This window comes from Zalophus californianus, chromosome 4 (genome assembly GCF_009762305.2).
Source record: "Zalophus californianus isolate mZalCal1 chromosome 4, mZalCal1.pri.v2, whole genome shotgun sequence".
NCBI classification, from domain to species: Eukaryota; Metazoa; Chordata; class Mammalia; order Carnivora; family Otariidae; genus Zalophus; species Zalophus californianus.
This window is the reverse complement of record NC_045598.1, coordinates 77,750,693-77,767,320: the sequence shown is the minus strand read 5'-3', so window position 1 is coordinate 77,767,320 and position 16,628 is coordinate 77,750,693. Positions and strand designations below refer to the sequence as shown.

Here is a 16,628-nt window from a genome sequence, read left to right as displayed (position 1 = left end):
TTGTTTTCTTATTGATGACTTCTTCCAGTATTTTACAATGAAAATTTTCAAGCATACGGAAGTTGAGTTGTATAGTGAACATCCACCACCTCCATTCTGGAATTAATATATTTTTTTAAAGATTTTATTTATTTATTTGACAGAGGGAACACAAGCAGGGGGAGTGGGAGAGGGAGAAGCAGGCTTCCCACCAAGCAGGGAGCCTGATGCGGGGCTCAATCCCAGGACCCTGGGATCATGACCCGAGCCGAAGGCAGACGCCTAATGACTGAGCCACCCAGGCACCCCTGTAATTAATATTTTTATCTATTTCTTTTATCCATTGCTTCATTAGATACTTATCCATCTACCACTCAAGCTGTCTTATTTTTTGATACATTTCAGAGTAAGTTAAGTTGTTATACTCTATCCTAATCACTTATACATACATTTCTTTAGGTTGTTTTTTTTTTTTAAGATTTTATTTATTTGACAGAGACAGCGAGAGAGGGAACACAAGCAGGGAGAGTGGGAGAGAGAGAAGCAGGCTCTCCGCCGAACAGGGAGCCCGATGTGGGGCTCGACCCCAGGACCCCGGGATCATGACCCGAGCCGAAGGCAGACGCTTAATGACTGAGCCACCCAGGTGCCCTGATCTTTGGGTTTTTGATGACCTTTTGACTAAGAGACTCATACATGGAACTCTATAGCTTAAGGCTTTAATATGAATTAGATTATTATAGACATCATGATGGTAATTGCTAAAATAATTACTGAAAGATAGATCCAAGAGTGAAAGTGAATTTAAGCCTTTTATAAATATTACTTTATGTTCTCTTAATGTAAAGTTTCTTTTATCACAAGATGAAAAGTTATACATTTAAGGTCTGTTCAGTGAAATTACAGAATTACCAAACTTGTTGATGTGTTGGAGCTCTTTAAGTTTGTCACTTACCTAATTAGTTTTGCTTAGGAAACCACTTAACTGGCAATCTGTTGTTGTTATCAGCTAGACTAAAAGAAAACGTCCAAGAAAAATCCAGGTTCCTGGTAAATTTATTAGGATAGCTGACATTTTCCCACCTGCTTATCAGAAAGAACCATGGACTTGCTTGAAAATAGAAAGCTATAAAAATTTTTGCAGAAAAGATTTTTAAACATTAGATAATTGAATAAACTGTCTCAGAAGTGAAATTAAATTGCCCGCTTTTTAGAATATAATAGTTAACTGGATAATTGTTTTGGCATTGTAAATGTGTATTTAGTTACCTTTAAAGAGGACCCTAAAGAGCTTCAAATCAGCATATTTAAATGAGAGCCCATTTGCAGAACATGAAAACCACAGACTTAGATAAAACGTTATTTATATATTTTAATTTATTAAATAGCATTTAGGACATCTCTCAGTTTACTCCAGTGTTTGAAATACCAGTTATATTCCCTTAAAGTGGACTGTTAAATCAGAATACCTAACTCAGAGCTTTCAGACTGGTGTGTCTATCACACTGGTATGCTTGCTGCTAATGTGTGTCAACTGTGCTGGGATGGGGTCACTGCAAGAGTGTAGAGCTGCTTATTTACCCTTCCTTTGCCCTCAGTTTAGTCAGTGTGCCTTACAAGTTGTTACTTGGGTATGTGTGTGTTTGTGTGTGTCTACAGAAATAATGGTTTAATGGGCATCAGAGATTTTTTTTTTGGTAAACTTTTGACTTTATGTAAAAGCTTTTCAGAAGAAACCTAACATTAAGCTTATATACAGTAATATTTAAATATAAACAATTATATGCATTGTGTTTCATCAAATATATAAAGTTTTTCTCTTTGAAATTCTGCCTTTTTTCTACAATGAATAGAAATTCAAGGAACACCTGGGTTTTTTAGTCATAAAGTCTTTAAGAGGGCTTCTTTGACTTTCACAAATATCTTTCAGGAATCTTTTTCCCCCCCCTAAGTTAAAACATTCCATTTCTTTATTGTAAAATTTCTCAATTCTCTGTTTTTTATTAAATACTGCCTTTCCTCTAAAGAAATCTAGGTGTAAAATTTTTGGCTAAACCTTACTAAGACCCACCTTTGGAGGAAACAGATCTTTGGAGTCACTTAGTCACTTTTTGTAAAATAGATTTAATGATTCTTTTCATGCCAAACTTTTCTTTCATACAGGTTTCCCTATAGGAAAGAATTAGGTATTAATTATGGTTATTGGTCATTTGACAGCCTTTCAAACCTAAAGTATTTTGCATTCTTGAACTTCTCTCTCACAACATTAGAATTTACCTTGGACTTCGTAATTTTATTCACCCTGAGAATTTTATTTTGTCCTGCATGATATTCTTACTATGGGATATCCAAAATCCTCAAGAACTTCGCCTTCACTGGGAACCAGATTTAAAGGTAACTTTTCTAAATCTGATTCCAAACCACAAATATCTGGCCTTTCCATCTCGTCCACAAGGATTTCTTCCTAGTAGTTGATTGCACTTTCCATTTAATCAAATATTTCAAGGCAATTAATATGGCATGATGCTAAAATTAGACTCAAAAGCCATCAAAGAGGACAGCTGAACACATAACCCAAAGGAGTGATTCTCCTCAAATTTGTCCCCTTCGGAAATACATCTACCTACTCAGTTGTGGCTGCCATTCCTCATGTCACATATGGGAGTTAGAAAATACATTCTGTAAAAATAATGGCTTCCTTTATGTTAGTGAATATTCTTTTTTTTTTCTCTTTTCCACATTCTTCCTTTTCTTCCTTCTTGACTCACTCACTACTTATTCCCTTCTGCTTGACATAATCTTTTCCTACTTTGAAAATATACAGGACTGAGATGGAATAAGTCTAGAACCAAGGGAAATCATGGAATAAGGTAGTCATAAAACAGACTGAATTTGGGTGATGGGTTTATTAGTCTTTATTATGTTATTCTTTTGTTCTTTTTCTGTGTTTCTGAAATATTTAAAAAGGGGAGTGATTAAAAATCAGGTGTAGGCATAATTACATGTAAACAGTATTAGACAACTATAAATTGATAATATGAGTCATTAGCTTAGGGCCATGAATGAAAGTATGCTGTAGCATTTTATCTTCACTTCTTTTTATATTGTGATTCCCATTTAAATAATGGGGCTAAAATAAATATTCAAGCAAGACAGGAGATTTTTAAACAAATCCAAGAAAGCTAATTTGTTTGGTCCTTTGCATAAATCCCCATATATTCTTGCCTGCTTCAGTGTTTCTCATGTTTAGAATGCTAGAGAGAAAAATGTGTCAACTGTTTATGTAATTCTTAGGCAATTGTTGGTTCACTCAATTAGAAATAATATCTATTACACAGGGTTGCTGTGATGATTACATGTAAAGGGCACAGAACAGTTCCTAGCACATTGTTAGCCCCAGTTTCTCTCTACCAGTGCTGCACAAGAGCAATTAAGTGTTACAGAAAATAGTTTGAGTAACTATTTTCTCAATTCTTCTGAGGAGGATACATAGTACCACTTTAGATGCATAGGAGAGAAGTTAGTTCATTGCGTACAATGATGCTTTGGTGTTAGGGCTTAATTACTTGGGGGAATCTCAATTGAGAAAGTCTGGTAAGTTCTCAAGACATGTTAGCTATTATTACTTTGGTTGCAAGTAACAGAAACCCATATTTAAACTGGTTTAAATAATAAAGGGACTTTATTCGTTCACATAAATGAAAAAACAGATAGCAAAGGCTTCGGAGATGATTAGGACTCTGAGTCAGTGTCTCTGCTGTTTTGGTTCTACCTTTCTCTGGTCAAATTAATATTTCTCCTTTTTTACTTTTTTTAATTGAGTATAATTGATACATAATGTTACATTAGTTTTAGTTGTACAACTTAGTTATTTGACAAGTTTATACATTATGTTCACCACAAATGTAGCTACCGTCTGTCCCATTACATTGCTATTACAGTATCATTGGCTATATTCCTTACCCTCTGCTTTTTATTCCTGTGATTTATTTATGCCATAACGGGAAGCCTGTATCTCCCTCTCCACTTCAGACATTTTGCCCAAACCCACACCCCTTTCCCCTCTAGCAACCATCAGTTTGTTCTCTGTATTTACAGGTCTGATTCTGCTTTTTGTGTGTTTATTCATTTTTTCCCTTTTTTTTTTAAGATGCCACTTACAATGAAATCACATGGTAGTTTTCTTTCTCAATCTGACTTATTTCATTTAGCATAATACCCTCTAGGTCCATCCATCCATGTTGTCTCAAATGACATGATCTTATCCTTCTTTATGGATATATAATTATCTATTGTGTATATACCACATCTTCCTTATCTGTTCATCTGTTGATGGACACTTAGGTTGCTTCCTTCCTGGCTATTACAAATAATGCTGCAATAAACATAGGGGTGCATATATCTTTTTGAATTAGTGTTTTTGTTTCCTCTGGGTTAATACCGAGTAGTGGAAATATTAATTTTTTGAGAAACCTCCATACTATTTTCTGCAGTGGCTGCACCAATTTACATTTCGCCAACAGGTCATGAGGATTCCTTGTACTTCACATTCTCCTCAACACTTTTGTTACTTGTCTTTTTGAGTCTAGCCCTCATTCTGACAAGTGTGAGGTGATATCTCACATGGTTTTGATTTGCATTTTCCTGATGATGAGTGATGTTGAGCATCTCTTCACATGTCTGTTGGCCATCTATATGTCTTCTTTGCAAAAATGTCTACTCAAGTCCTCTCCCCATTTTTCAATTAGATTAATTTGGTTTTTTGGATATTAATTCCTTATTGGATATGTCATTTGCAAATATCTTCTCCCATTCAGAGGTTGCCTTTTTGTTTTGTTGCTTTTTTGTTTTGTTGATGATTTCCTTTGCTGTGCAGAAAGTTCTTTATTTTGGTGTAGTTCCAGCAGCTTATTTTGCTTTTGTTTCCCTTTCCTTAGGAGACACATGTAGAAAAAATGTTCCTACAGCCAATGTCAGAGAAATTACTCTCTGTGCTCTCTTCTATGATGTTTATGGTTTTAGGTGTCCCATTTAGGTCTTTAATTCATTTTGAGGGGTTTTTTTATATATGGTGTAAGAAAAGTGGTTCAGTTTCATTCCTTTGCTTGTAGCTGTACAGTTTTCCCAGCACGATTTATTGAAGAGACTGTTTTTTCCCCATTGTATATCCTTGCTTCCTTTGTCATAGATTAATTGACTATATAATCATGGGTTTATTTCTGAGGTTCCATTGATCTATGTGTCTATTTTTTTTTTTTGCCAGTACCATACTGTTTTGATCACTACAGTTTTGTAGTGTATCTTGAAATCTGGTATTGTGATACCTCCTGCTTTGTTCTTTCTCAGGATTGCTTTGGCTCAAACCAATATTTCTAACTAAATTTTCAGGAAAAAAAATGTTTTCTTAAATACAGGCTTATAGCTAAAAATAATAAGGTGTCCATTGAATATGTTTAAGAAGCCTAGAACCTTTGGAATATAGTTGTTAAATTAGACAGTTCTTTTTTTTTTTTAAAGATTTTATTTATTTATTTGACAGAGAGAGCACAAGCTGGGGAAGCAGAGGGAGAGGGAGAAGCAGGCTTTCCTGCTGAGCAGGGAGCCCGATGCGGGACTCGATTCCAGGACCCTGGGATCATGACCTGAGCCCAAGGCAGACGCTTAATCGACGGAGCCACCCAGGCGCCCCCCCCTTTATTTTTTACATAGGGTTTTATTTTTAAGCGATCTCCACACTCAGCGTGCATCTCAAACTCACAACCCCAAGATCAAGAGCCACATGCTCCACTGACTGAGCCCGCCACGTGCCCCTAAATTAGACACTTCTTTGCACTTAGGTGATTATATGTGATATTCATGTGTTCAAATATATAAGAAATGTTTTAAAGCCTGTAGGAACTATAGTTGTTCTTTTATATCTACACGATTATTAGTTAAACTGCTTCAGCAGGCCATATTCTAGAAAAGACTTTTAAGGCAGGTTGCCACAAAGAGAAGAACAGAAAAACAAAAAGAGTGAGCTTGTAAGACTAATGCGATAGGATTTGAAGAACAGAGGAAGGGTGTATGAGAATGCAATCCAGGTGGGAAGGACAGTTAATGCAGAAGAGCAGTTCTGTTGGAATGGTACCCTGACTTTATAGAGAGCCACCCATTCTGTTACTGGAGCAGTTCTAGTTCATTCTTCCTCCTGCCAAGGATGTTAGGAGAAGGTATGTAGAAGGAAAGTAGAGCGTGTACTTGGCTGCAATTAGAGGGCCAAACCAGACCGATGTCCAGGGTCCCTTCTTACTGGGGATGGTAAGATAGCAATAGAGATCTCCATGTCCGAAAGTGCTCTACAGTACAACCCATTACTCTCAAGGTAATTTTACAGGACCTACAGCATATTTTAAAACCTACTTTTTAAAAACCTACCTCAAAAGGTACATTTCATAAGTTGTATGTGTTATAAACAACTTCCACTAAGCATTATTTAGAAATATTCAGTATAGTTTACTATAAATTATTTTCCAGAGATAGTTTGAGAACAGATTAGTTCAGAATTTAGCCAGTTAAAGGATATGCCCTTATGCTGTCCTATATCTTCAAATATTTGAGTTCATGCTGTGAAAGTTGTCTCTTGTTTTGGGTTTGTTTTATTGTCACAAAACAGAAGGAAGAAGGAAAGCTTCAAGGACAGCTTAACAAGTCTGATTCTAACCAGTATATTAGGGAACTGAAAGATCAGATAGCAGAGCTGAATCATGAGGTAAGTGATAAATTTTGATCTTCACATATTTCTTTTCTTCCTTCCTCTGTATTGTAACAACACTGGATTACTGGTTTATTACCGGCTATGACTGACTCTTTCATGATAAATATTTTCTGTGAATCCCTGTTTATGATTAAATAATAATATTTTAGAAAATTGTCTTTTTAGTAAGAATTGTTCTGTTCCAATATTGAGAATTAATTTTCCTCAAACCTTTTTATCATGATTTAAAATGCTCAATTAATATTTGCATGGCAATTTTTCTTTTTATTGTGATCTAAAAATCTTTGATAGTTTGTCCAGGTGTCATAAGTTACTTCAATTAAACTAAAGTTTTCTTTATACCTTTAAAATAGATTTGTGTTATTTACCGTTGTGGATAGAGGGAAGTCTTTTTACTCTTGTCTTCTTATTCCCTTCTTGGTGGTGTTACTGAGATTGCAAAAAAGGATACTTGCCTAATATCAGTTAACAGATTTCTTAGTATCTATAAACACTTTTTAAACTGGCACTACCTTGAATCTGTGAGATTCGATTCATGAAATTTTCAAATACTATTATTAAGTACTCTACTAAGTAATTTAAATTAATGTGTTTGACTAGAGAGATACTTTTTTGTTAATGTAGCTCTAGGTCAATTTCCTTGTCCTTTATTATTTTCTAATGATAAGTACTTATCTAAACATGAATATAAAAGCATGTTTCTTATCTTGAATTATTTGTACAATAAGGTTTATTCACAGTGATAAGATTTGGGTGGGTAACATAACCTCATTTGTTAAGAAAGAAACTCATTTTGACCACTAAATTAATTTAAACCTCAAAGGAAAAAGTTTGGACATTACTCTTTCCTGGTATTACACCCTTCAGTTAAAGTCTGAGTGTTTTGGGTAATACCTCCTGGAGGTAGTCAATCTAAGTAAATTCTGAATGGAGAAACAAAACATTAACAAAAAATGATAAATCTTAAATGTGGTTTAATTTAACTTATGCTGAAATTTTGGGGGTCATTCCTGTGATTTTCAACCATGATAGCATTTAAGGGATTCAAGATTATGTATAATCTTTACCTATTTGTGTACAGTTTTTATAATCTCTTCTGATCTAATAGCCATGTGTGAAAGAACAAGTTACAAATAAGATGTTCTGGAAATTCTTATTGTTTTGAGAACCCTAGAAATTATTCCTTGTGTTCAAAAGCTTTTCTCAAAAGGAAATTTTGACTAAAATATAGCCATCTCCCTTTTATAATTTTGACTTAGAGTGATTAGAAAGCTTTAATGTTGCTGAATTAAGAAAACTGTATAGGGATTGACTTTATTTCCAAGACTCGTCTAAAAATCAGCCAACATTAATTTTGCCTGTCATGTACCTTAACTAAAAATAATGATAATCTCCTCATCAGGATTGGCAGAAAACAGTTCATGAGAGGTCTCACTTTAATGTCAATTTTTTATGTGTGGCCTGTGAAAGTAATCTTTTGTCTTGCACAAACATGGAAAGAAAATTAATTGAGTAGAATTTTCTACCGTTAAAATAAAGAGCTATATTGTGTAAATTAAAACTAGAACAGTTTGTGATGAGATGCTAATTGTGTTATTCAAAGTACGCAGGTCCTGGGCTTAAGCAGGCCCCAATGAGAAAATGTGTAGAGAAGAGGGTGAGTACAGTGCAGCTGGGGACCACACAAGAGTGCAGAGGTGAGAGTGAGCCAGCATGGCTGTGGGATTTAGAGGCCAGACTCGATTAAGAATTAATGTGATTAAGTTGTGGGAAGTAAGGGCAGATTGAATAGAACCAGCTTATGGTGAATCTTCAAAGCTAGAAGAGATTAAATTTACTAGATAAAATGAAACCATTATAGGTCTTCAGTTAAAGGTTCCTTTTCATTATGTTTTTGGAGCAGATTTTAATACATTCACCTGTTTCAAAGTTTTACAACTAAAGAAAGGTTAAGTGAAAACAAGTGAAATTTTAAACCAAGATAATAGTTACAAGTGCACTGACTATACACATTACTATTGGTTGGACCAGCTTCTTAAGAGGGTTACATAAGGTATCACTTTATTACTCTAGTGATTTTCATTCTTGTGCTATAGCACTTCACAATGGGGAAAAAAGCCCATAACCAAAGTCAGTCTAATCTCTCCAAATTAACTTTTACCTTGTGTGTTAGCGCTTGCCAGAATCTTTAGGTTTCACCATAAAATTAACTTTCAAATATTAATGTTATATGTGAACATGTGACTGTTAGAAGTCACTCTATTAGCTGATTTTTATACTTCTCAAAATGCTGAGGGAAATGAGAGAAACTTAGCAGATCTATAAAATAACAATAGTAGTTACTATTTATTGAGTATCCTCTACTGGTCAAGCATTGTATCAGATACTTCATATTTATTATTACTAACCCTCATAATAATCCCACATAATGGTAGTATTCTCAGTTGAATAAATATGAAAACAGATTCACAATAATTAAGTAACTTGCCGGGGTTATACAAGTAGTAGTAAATTGGTTGAGCCGGGATTGAATCAAATTTGGCCTATCCTTTTCTGTGCTGTTTACAGACATTAGATTAGAAAACATGTCATCAATATTTAAAAATCTAAAGAATGGCAATTAATGACAGTATTTTAACTGTGTTGTTCCTCCCTGAAACATTGATTTGCATACATCCAGTAAGTGAATTCTTCAGTTGACCTAGCCATGGGAGCTCCCTCTCCTTCCCTGTTAGCATTGCAAATGGAGATTTATCTTCACTTCCTGCAGTTTACTGTGATCCATCCAAGTGCCTTCTCTGACTCCCAACCCCTGCAGTTCCTGCCGTCACCACCTAACTAATTATGCTCTTAATTTTACCTACTTCACATAGGAATGTTTTAACTTGGAACCTCTTACACCCTGCCAAGACCCTCATAGAAGCCACTGCGGAAACCCTTGCTGCCGCAGATCTGGCAAGAGCCTTGGTCAAATCCTCCCATATCTGTACATCCTGTCCTCATGGCATACATAGAAAAGAAACTGGATCCCAGTTCAAGTCTTTCCTTATTCCATCTGCCCCACCTCCTGCCCTTCCAAACATCTATCATCATAGCATCTCCTAGGCACTGTGTTTAGAACTAAATATAAAGATTGAAACACAACTCATATCCCTCAAGGGGCTCACAGACTAACAGCAGAGACCAGTATACAAATAAACGAATTGTAATACATAATGAAAAATATTACATTATAGTGGTTACCATTCATTTAATAATCACTCTGTGCCAGACACTGTCCTAAATGTTATACTTACATTGTTTCTTCACAACATTCCTTGAAGTAAGTAGCATCATTATTCATGTTTTACATGTAATAAAACTAAGGTTCTGGGGTATTAAATAACTCCCCATGGTCATACAGTAGTTAGTGATAGAAGTAGGATGTTAGTTCAGACTATGGGACTCCAAGCCCATTCATGCACTTAACTACCATATGCTGTGCCTCCTTTGAAACATAGGAATAAAATGGTAACAGCATCTGGGTTGGGTTTTGAAAAATGAGACGAAATTTGTCACGCAGGTTGGGCATCAGGAACATGTAAGTCAGATACATAAACCAAAATTCTGGGTTCTAGGAATGAATAAGCCATGTACTTTTGCAACATAGGTCTGTCTTCTTATAGCTACTGACCACTGAAGACAATGACTATTTTCTAAATGCTGGGAAAGGGAGCTAGAAGAAGGTAGAAAGTTATTCTCATTTAGAAGCTAAAAGAAATATACTTAGGACTCATGTAGGTATAGACATACTGAGAAGTATAATCTTATGGTTCAGCCAAATTACCAGTTGACTAGGCTTCTCTGGGCCCTTTGGAGCCTTGCTGCCATTTATAGTATTATTTTATAGGAAAACGCATACTAAACAGCTGATTTGAAAATGTTTTTGAATATAGATTATGTTTTCACTTGTTCTTGATGTGATATGTTCTGGTGGATGTTGTAGGAATAGGTAAATTTATTCCAGTCTAAAGATAATTCATTTATGCTAAAAATTAAATACTTTTTTATTAAACAGCTTTGCTGAATTTTTATAATGTCATAATAGTTTTAATGTGCTTTATGTCCTTAAAATCTCACAAAAGTAATTCTGGTCCTATTTGCTTAGTAAGTTTTCTACATAGAGCAAATTTTCCCTTTTTTCATTATCTTTCTAGTGGTAGTTGCTAAACTGGGTGTAGATACTTGATGATTATTTTAATCCTCACAATTATCCTGTGAAAATTATTATTCTCATTTTATAGTCTCAGAGAGGCTAAAGAACATGTCCACAGTCACATAATCAGTAAGTAGCAGAAGCTTGAAGCAGGACTTCCATTTGACTGCAATGTATTAAACTTGGAATGAAGTAAAACCTAAACAAATTATATTTTTTTTAAAAAGAAAGAAAAAAACCTTTAGAGCATTTTTGTTCATTAATAAATACCCTGCCTTGTTCTAGACATAATGAAACAAGTTTGTAAATGATGCAGACATTTTGTGAGACAAAGGAAAGAAAACTGTAGGAATGTAATATGGAGCCATGAATAAGACCCATACAAAAATGCATACCACAAGAATATCTGTTTATTTCTTATAAGTGGACCTCAAGCTTGGCTCTAAGGTTTTCAGCAGTCAACACAAAAGAGGGGGAAACCTGGTCACTTTAAATATGTCAGAGAGAATGTATAATGAAAACAGACCAATTGTTAGGAGAGCCACAACTATTTCTGATGGTGAGACCAAACAACAGTTTCTTCATTGCTTCTCTGTGAACAAAACCTTCGAGTGTGATCAACTATTATAGACCAGCTGTTATCCTTAACATTCTATAGTAGAATGGGTTCATAATCATAAAAATTGAACAATTTAAAGAACAAACTCTTTAAAGACTTTTGATAGAAGTACAACATGGAGGAAAGTGCTCAGGTGACAAGTTTAGAGCTCAATAAATTATCACAAAGTGATCACACCCATGTAACTACCACCGAGGTCCAAGAACTAGACTCAAAGCCCCATTCATACTCTCTTGCAACCACTACTCACTCCCTCCTCTTTAAAGATAACCATGATCTCAACTTTAATACAATAGTTTAGGTTTTTGAATTTTATATAAATGGCTGCTTATACTATATATTTTGTGTCTTGCTTCTTTGGCTTTAAATTGTGAAATTTAATCATGTTATTTTACAATGTTGCTATAGGTTATTCATTCTCATCACTGTGTAATTTTCCTTTGTATAAATATACTACAATTTATTTATCTTTTTGTTGGTGAACATTAGAATTATTTCCAGTTTGGTCTGTTAAGAACATTGCTGCAAGTGATTATGCCATTTTACACTCCATGAGCATTGAAGACAGTTCTTATTCTACATCCTCATCAACATGTAGAATTGTCTGTCTTTATCAAATTTTAGTCATTCTTTGTCTGGGAAGAGGTTTCCCATTATGGTTGTAATGTGTACTTGGGTAACTTTTCCCCCAGCACCTAGAACAATGTTGCCCTGTAATAGATACTCCATGGGAAAAAGAATTTAACAAATAAATGATTTCAAAAGGCTTTGCTAATAAGGTAAAATAAAAGCTGTGATAGGAATGCTAAGAAGCTTCCTGATGTGCACAAATCAGTGGAGGGGCGCCTGGGTGGCTCAGGCGTTAAGCGTCTGCCTTCGGCTCAGGTCATGATCCCAGGGTCCTGGGATCGAGCCCCACATCAGGCTCTCTGCTCAGCGGGAAGCCTGCTTCTCCCTCTCCCACTCCCCCTGCTTGTGTTCCCTCTCTCACTGTGTCTCTCTCTGTCAAATAAATAAAATCTTAAAAAAAAAAAAATCAGTGGAAAGAACATTCCAGGCAGAAGAAACAACTAGCACAAAGACCTTGGGGGGAATGTAGTGGACTTCATGAGAAATCATACTAATGTGGCCGGTACAGTATAGTGGAGGGCAGGGGAGAAAAATGGTATGAGATAAGATTAAAGAGATAGTTGAGGTCAGATCCTATATAGTGCTTTATAAGCCAGGATAAATAGACTGTGTTTTATTCTTGGTTCAGTGGGAAGCCTTTGGATGGTTTTAAGCAAAGAGTGATGTGATCTGATTTGCCCTGCCTGCTATATGGTGAATGGATTGTAGGAGAGCAAGAATAGAAACAGGAAAATGGAGGCTGTTAATAGAGCAAAGGTGGCTTAGAAGGATGGGAGAAGTGGAAATGTTAGCCACATCCTTAGAAGGATGGGAGAAGTGGAATGTATTAAAGATATGTTTTAGAGGTTGAGAACTTGCTGATGGATTGTATGAGGGACATAAGATAAAACAGTCAGTGACGCCAGAGATTTTTGGCTTGACATCTGAGTGATTGGTGCCATTTACTGAAGTTGGGAAGGGTAGAATATCAAGAGCTCTGTTTTACAGTTTATGTTAAAATTGAGCTTCCTATTAAACATTAAAATGAAAATACGAGGTGGTCAACGGATATGTATGAGGTTCTAAAAAGATGGGGCTAAAAATAGGTATAGTAGTTATTGGCATATAAATGTTATTCATAGGTAAAGGGAAGAGGTTCTAGGAGCAAATTTGTGGCACTCCTGACCTATAAGATCAAGAGAGCCAGTAAAGGAGATCAAAACTACCAGTGGGATGGGGGGGAAACTGGCGACTGTAGATACAGGAGCTCCAGAAAGGAGACTTTCAAGAAGGGAGCATTTCAACATAGTTTTTTTTTTTTTAATATTTATTTATTTATTCATGAGAGTCAGAGAGAGAGAGAGACAGAGAAGCAGAGGCAGAGGCAGAGGGAGAAGCAGGCTCCCCGCCTAGCAGGAAGCCCGATGCGGGACTCGATCCCAGGACCTGAGCCAAAGGCAGACGCTTAGCCATCTGAGCCACCCAGGCACCCTCAATATAGTTATTTTAATCAGATTATAAACTTCCCTGGTCCTCCTGAAGAATGAATGTATTAAGAAAGATATCTTCAGCATTTTTTTTTTTTACCATTTATCAGAGAATGATGGATGATTTATGAAAAAAACTTGACAAGAGGAATTGTCACTGAACAATTACGGAGACCCCCCCTTCCTGAAGAACTTAAAGAAATGTAAGCTGTTTCGGGACAAAGCTGGCCAAAAAACAAAGCAACATAAAACACTATTATAGGGTGCTATAAATAACATACAACCCAGGTAGATGAAGCCAACTTTCATTTTAAGGATAGCCTTTGTGCTCGTTCCCAGTACCCAGGTCTTCTGTCATCCTGTTTTCTTTGTTGAGAAGACAATTTTTTAAGTTATCATATGTTCCAAGAATCTTCTTTTATTTCTGCCAGCGAAATACAAAATTAGGAGTTTGAATAAATAAAAGGAAACCTAAAGAAAGCCCATTCTGAAGTTTGACTTAGAAAATATTTATACGTGAGTGCTCTTTTTTAAATTCTGATAACTGTTTATGTATGCTTGAGCTATAGATTTAGTAAAATATCTACCAAAAAGTATTTTGAATGCCCTGTCCATTATTAGTATGTTTAATGTGTATACTGACTTGTTATTAAACTAGAATTTTGGAAATGAGGAACTTTCAGAATCAAATGACAGACTACCCTTTTGTAACTGTGAATCTTTTTTTTCCTTGCTCTACATTCCCAGTTTAAAAGTAGTTAATAAAATCATTTGAATTTGAATTTATTTTATTTTATTTTTAAGATTTTATTTATTTGAGAGAGATAGAGATAGCAAGAGAGAGCACGAGCAGAGAGGAAAGGGAGAAGCAGACTCCAGGCGGGGCTTGATCCCAGGATCATGACCTGAGCCAAGGGTTACGCTTTAACCCACTGAGCCACCCAGGCGCCCCGAACTTGAATTTTTTTAAAGAAGCTTAAAGACTCATTTAACATTGATCTTCATCTAGCATTAAAATCAGAATATTAACGGTAGAAAAGAACTTAGTAATTTGGCTCTAATTATTGGCAGTTATTTTTTTCTCTTTATTTCAAACTGAATAATAATATTTTTGTTTTTTTAACTGTATGCTTATTCTGTATTGACTGTTTCTACCAGTCTTTATTTCCTTTTAAATCTTGCAAAACCCCAAGTATATTACCTAGTTCATGGAGGATAACCAGAAAAGAATTGATATTTTTACAGACTGCATTGATAGCAACAGTGTACTGGTGGAGGCAGAAATAATCTTTTGTATTGATGTCTGTTGATAATTGAATCTTAATTTTAGAATTATTGTTTTAAAAAGTTTCAATACATGGAGTTACAAGCTTTCATGCATATTGTTACGGTAAAAAGTGCCCAGTTTCCCATTGTGGCAACTTCTTAATAAAAGAACATATTCCCTTAAATTTGTTTTTTCTCTAGTTAAAGCAATGTAAAATATCATGCAGGAGCTCACAAAAGCCTCACTACAGGAAAATTGTTTTTTTTTTTCTGCTGCGAAAAGGTCTTATGTAGATAATGAGAGATCATATTTGTACTCCTATGAAAATTGCTTTAAGGCTCTTCAAATTAGGGACACCTGGGTGGCTCAGTTGATTAAGCATCTGCCTTCGGCTCAGGTCATGATCCCGGGATCCCGGGGTCCCTGCTCAGTGGGGAGCCTGCTTCTCCTTCTGCCTGCCGCTCCCCCTGCTTGTGCTGTCTCTCTCTGAGAAATAAATAAATAAAAATTTTTTAAAAAAACTCTTCAAATTAAATGTTTAGCTCTGGGCACCTGGGTGGCTCAGTCGTTTAAGTGTCTGCCTTGGCTCAGGTCATGGTCCCGGGGTCCTGGGATCAAGTCCTGCATCGGGCTCCCTGCTCCATGGGAGCCTGCTACTCCCCCTTGCTTGTGCTCGCTTTCAAATAAATAAATAAAATCTTTTAAAAAATGTTTAGCACTGTTTTTAAGTTTTACAACCTCCATTTATAGATTAAAAATCCATTCTTAATGACTTCTTTAAATGGGTGTTGTTATTCCTATTCCTCTTATATGTTCCATTTAATCTCACATAATTAGTTTATCTTATTTGAAGTCATAAGATAAAAACTGTACAGTGTACAATATTTAATGCCTACAATAATATCACTGTGTAGAAGACATAAAGCTGAGATTTCAGATTCACATTTTTTTAAGCCAGGCATGTTCTTAAAGTTTATCTAGTTTTTCACTTGCTAAATGAGGAAGCTGAGGGCATAAGAGTTAAGGGCCTTACCCGAAGTTACACAGCTAGTTGGCGGCAGAGACGGAACTACTGCCCCGGCATTCGGACTGATCTGCTACATCCCTCTGCCCGGCCACAGTCCTGCCAACCCACTGAATTATCACACGTGAGTTGTAGGAGGAGTTCCACTAGGGTTTAATTAAATTAATTACTTCTCTCAGATGGGAACCTAATGTCTGGTTAGTAGAACTTTACTACCACCTAGTATTCTTTACTTTTCTTCCAGCGTCAGGTTCTGGATTTCTCTTCCATCTGAAACTGGAGAATTGGTGTGACTTGACCCTTTAGATTCTGCTTCAGTTTCCAGTAGGTGCTACTAAAATCTTAACTTTTAAATATTAGATGCTTTTCTGAAAACAGAGGCAACTGAGATTTTCTAGCCAAATTTGACATCCCCAGAAACATAGAACTAGATAAAAATAGTTAACCCAATTTCATATATACCTATTATTTAAGAAATACAAGTTTACCCAAGGACATAAATCAGATCAGCTATTCAGTACATTCTGTTGCAAGAGTTTATTATTTAACTTGTGACCAAACTTCCAGCAATTGTTTCTAGATTAATTTTTTAAAATCTCCAAGGCTGTACATCTTTCCATTTATTCTTTGCCTCCAAAAAGAATATATAACACAGAGGAAAAACTATAATAATCCCACACAGGGTACCTTA

General features: G+C 35.6%; 1 protein-coding gene across 10 annotated transcripts in view; it reads left to right on the top strand.

Moving 5' to 3' along the window:
• EVI5 (ecotropic viral integration site 5) overlaps positions 1-16,628 on the top strand; it is a 197,574-nt gene that overhangs the window by 161,303 nt on the left and 19,643 nt on the right. For 8 of the 10 annotated variants that reach the window (XM_027611578.2, XM_027611549.2, XM_027611594.1 and 5 more), the window contains one exon: positions 6,635-6,730. The exons of 1 other annotated variant lie outside the window; for it this stretch is intronic. In XM_027611578.2, the coding sequence (XP_027467379.1) occupies positions 6,635-6,730 (96 nt within the window). Of the gene's footprint in view, positions 1-6,634; positions 6,731-13,756; positions 13,850-16,628 lie in introns of all 10 variants that reach the window. One more of the 10 variants, XR_003523070.2, reaches the window with a different exon arrangement.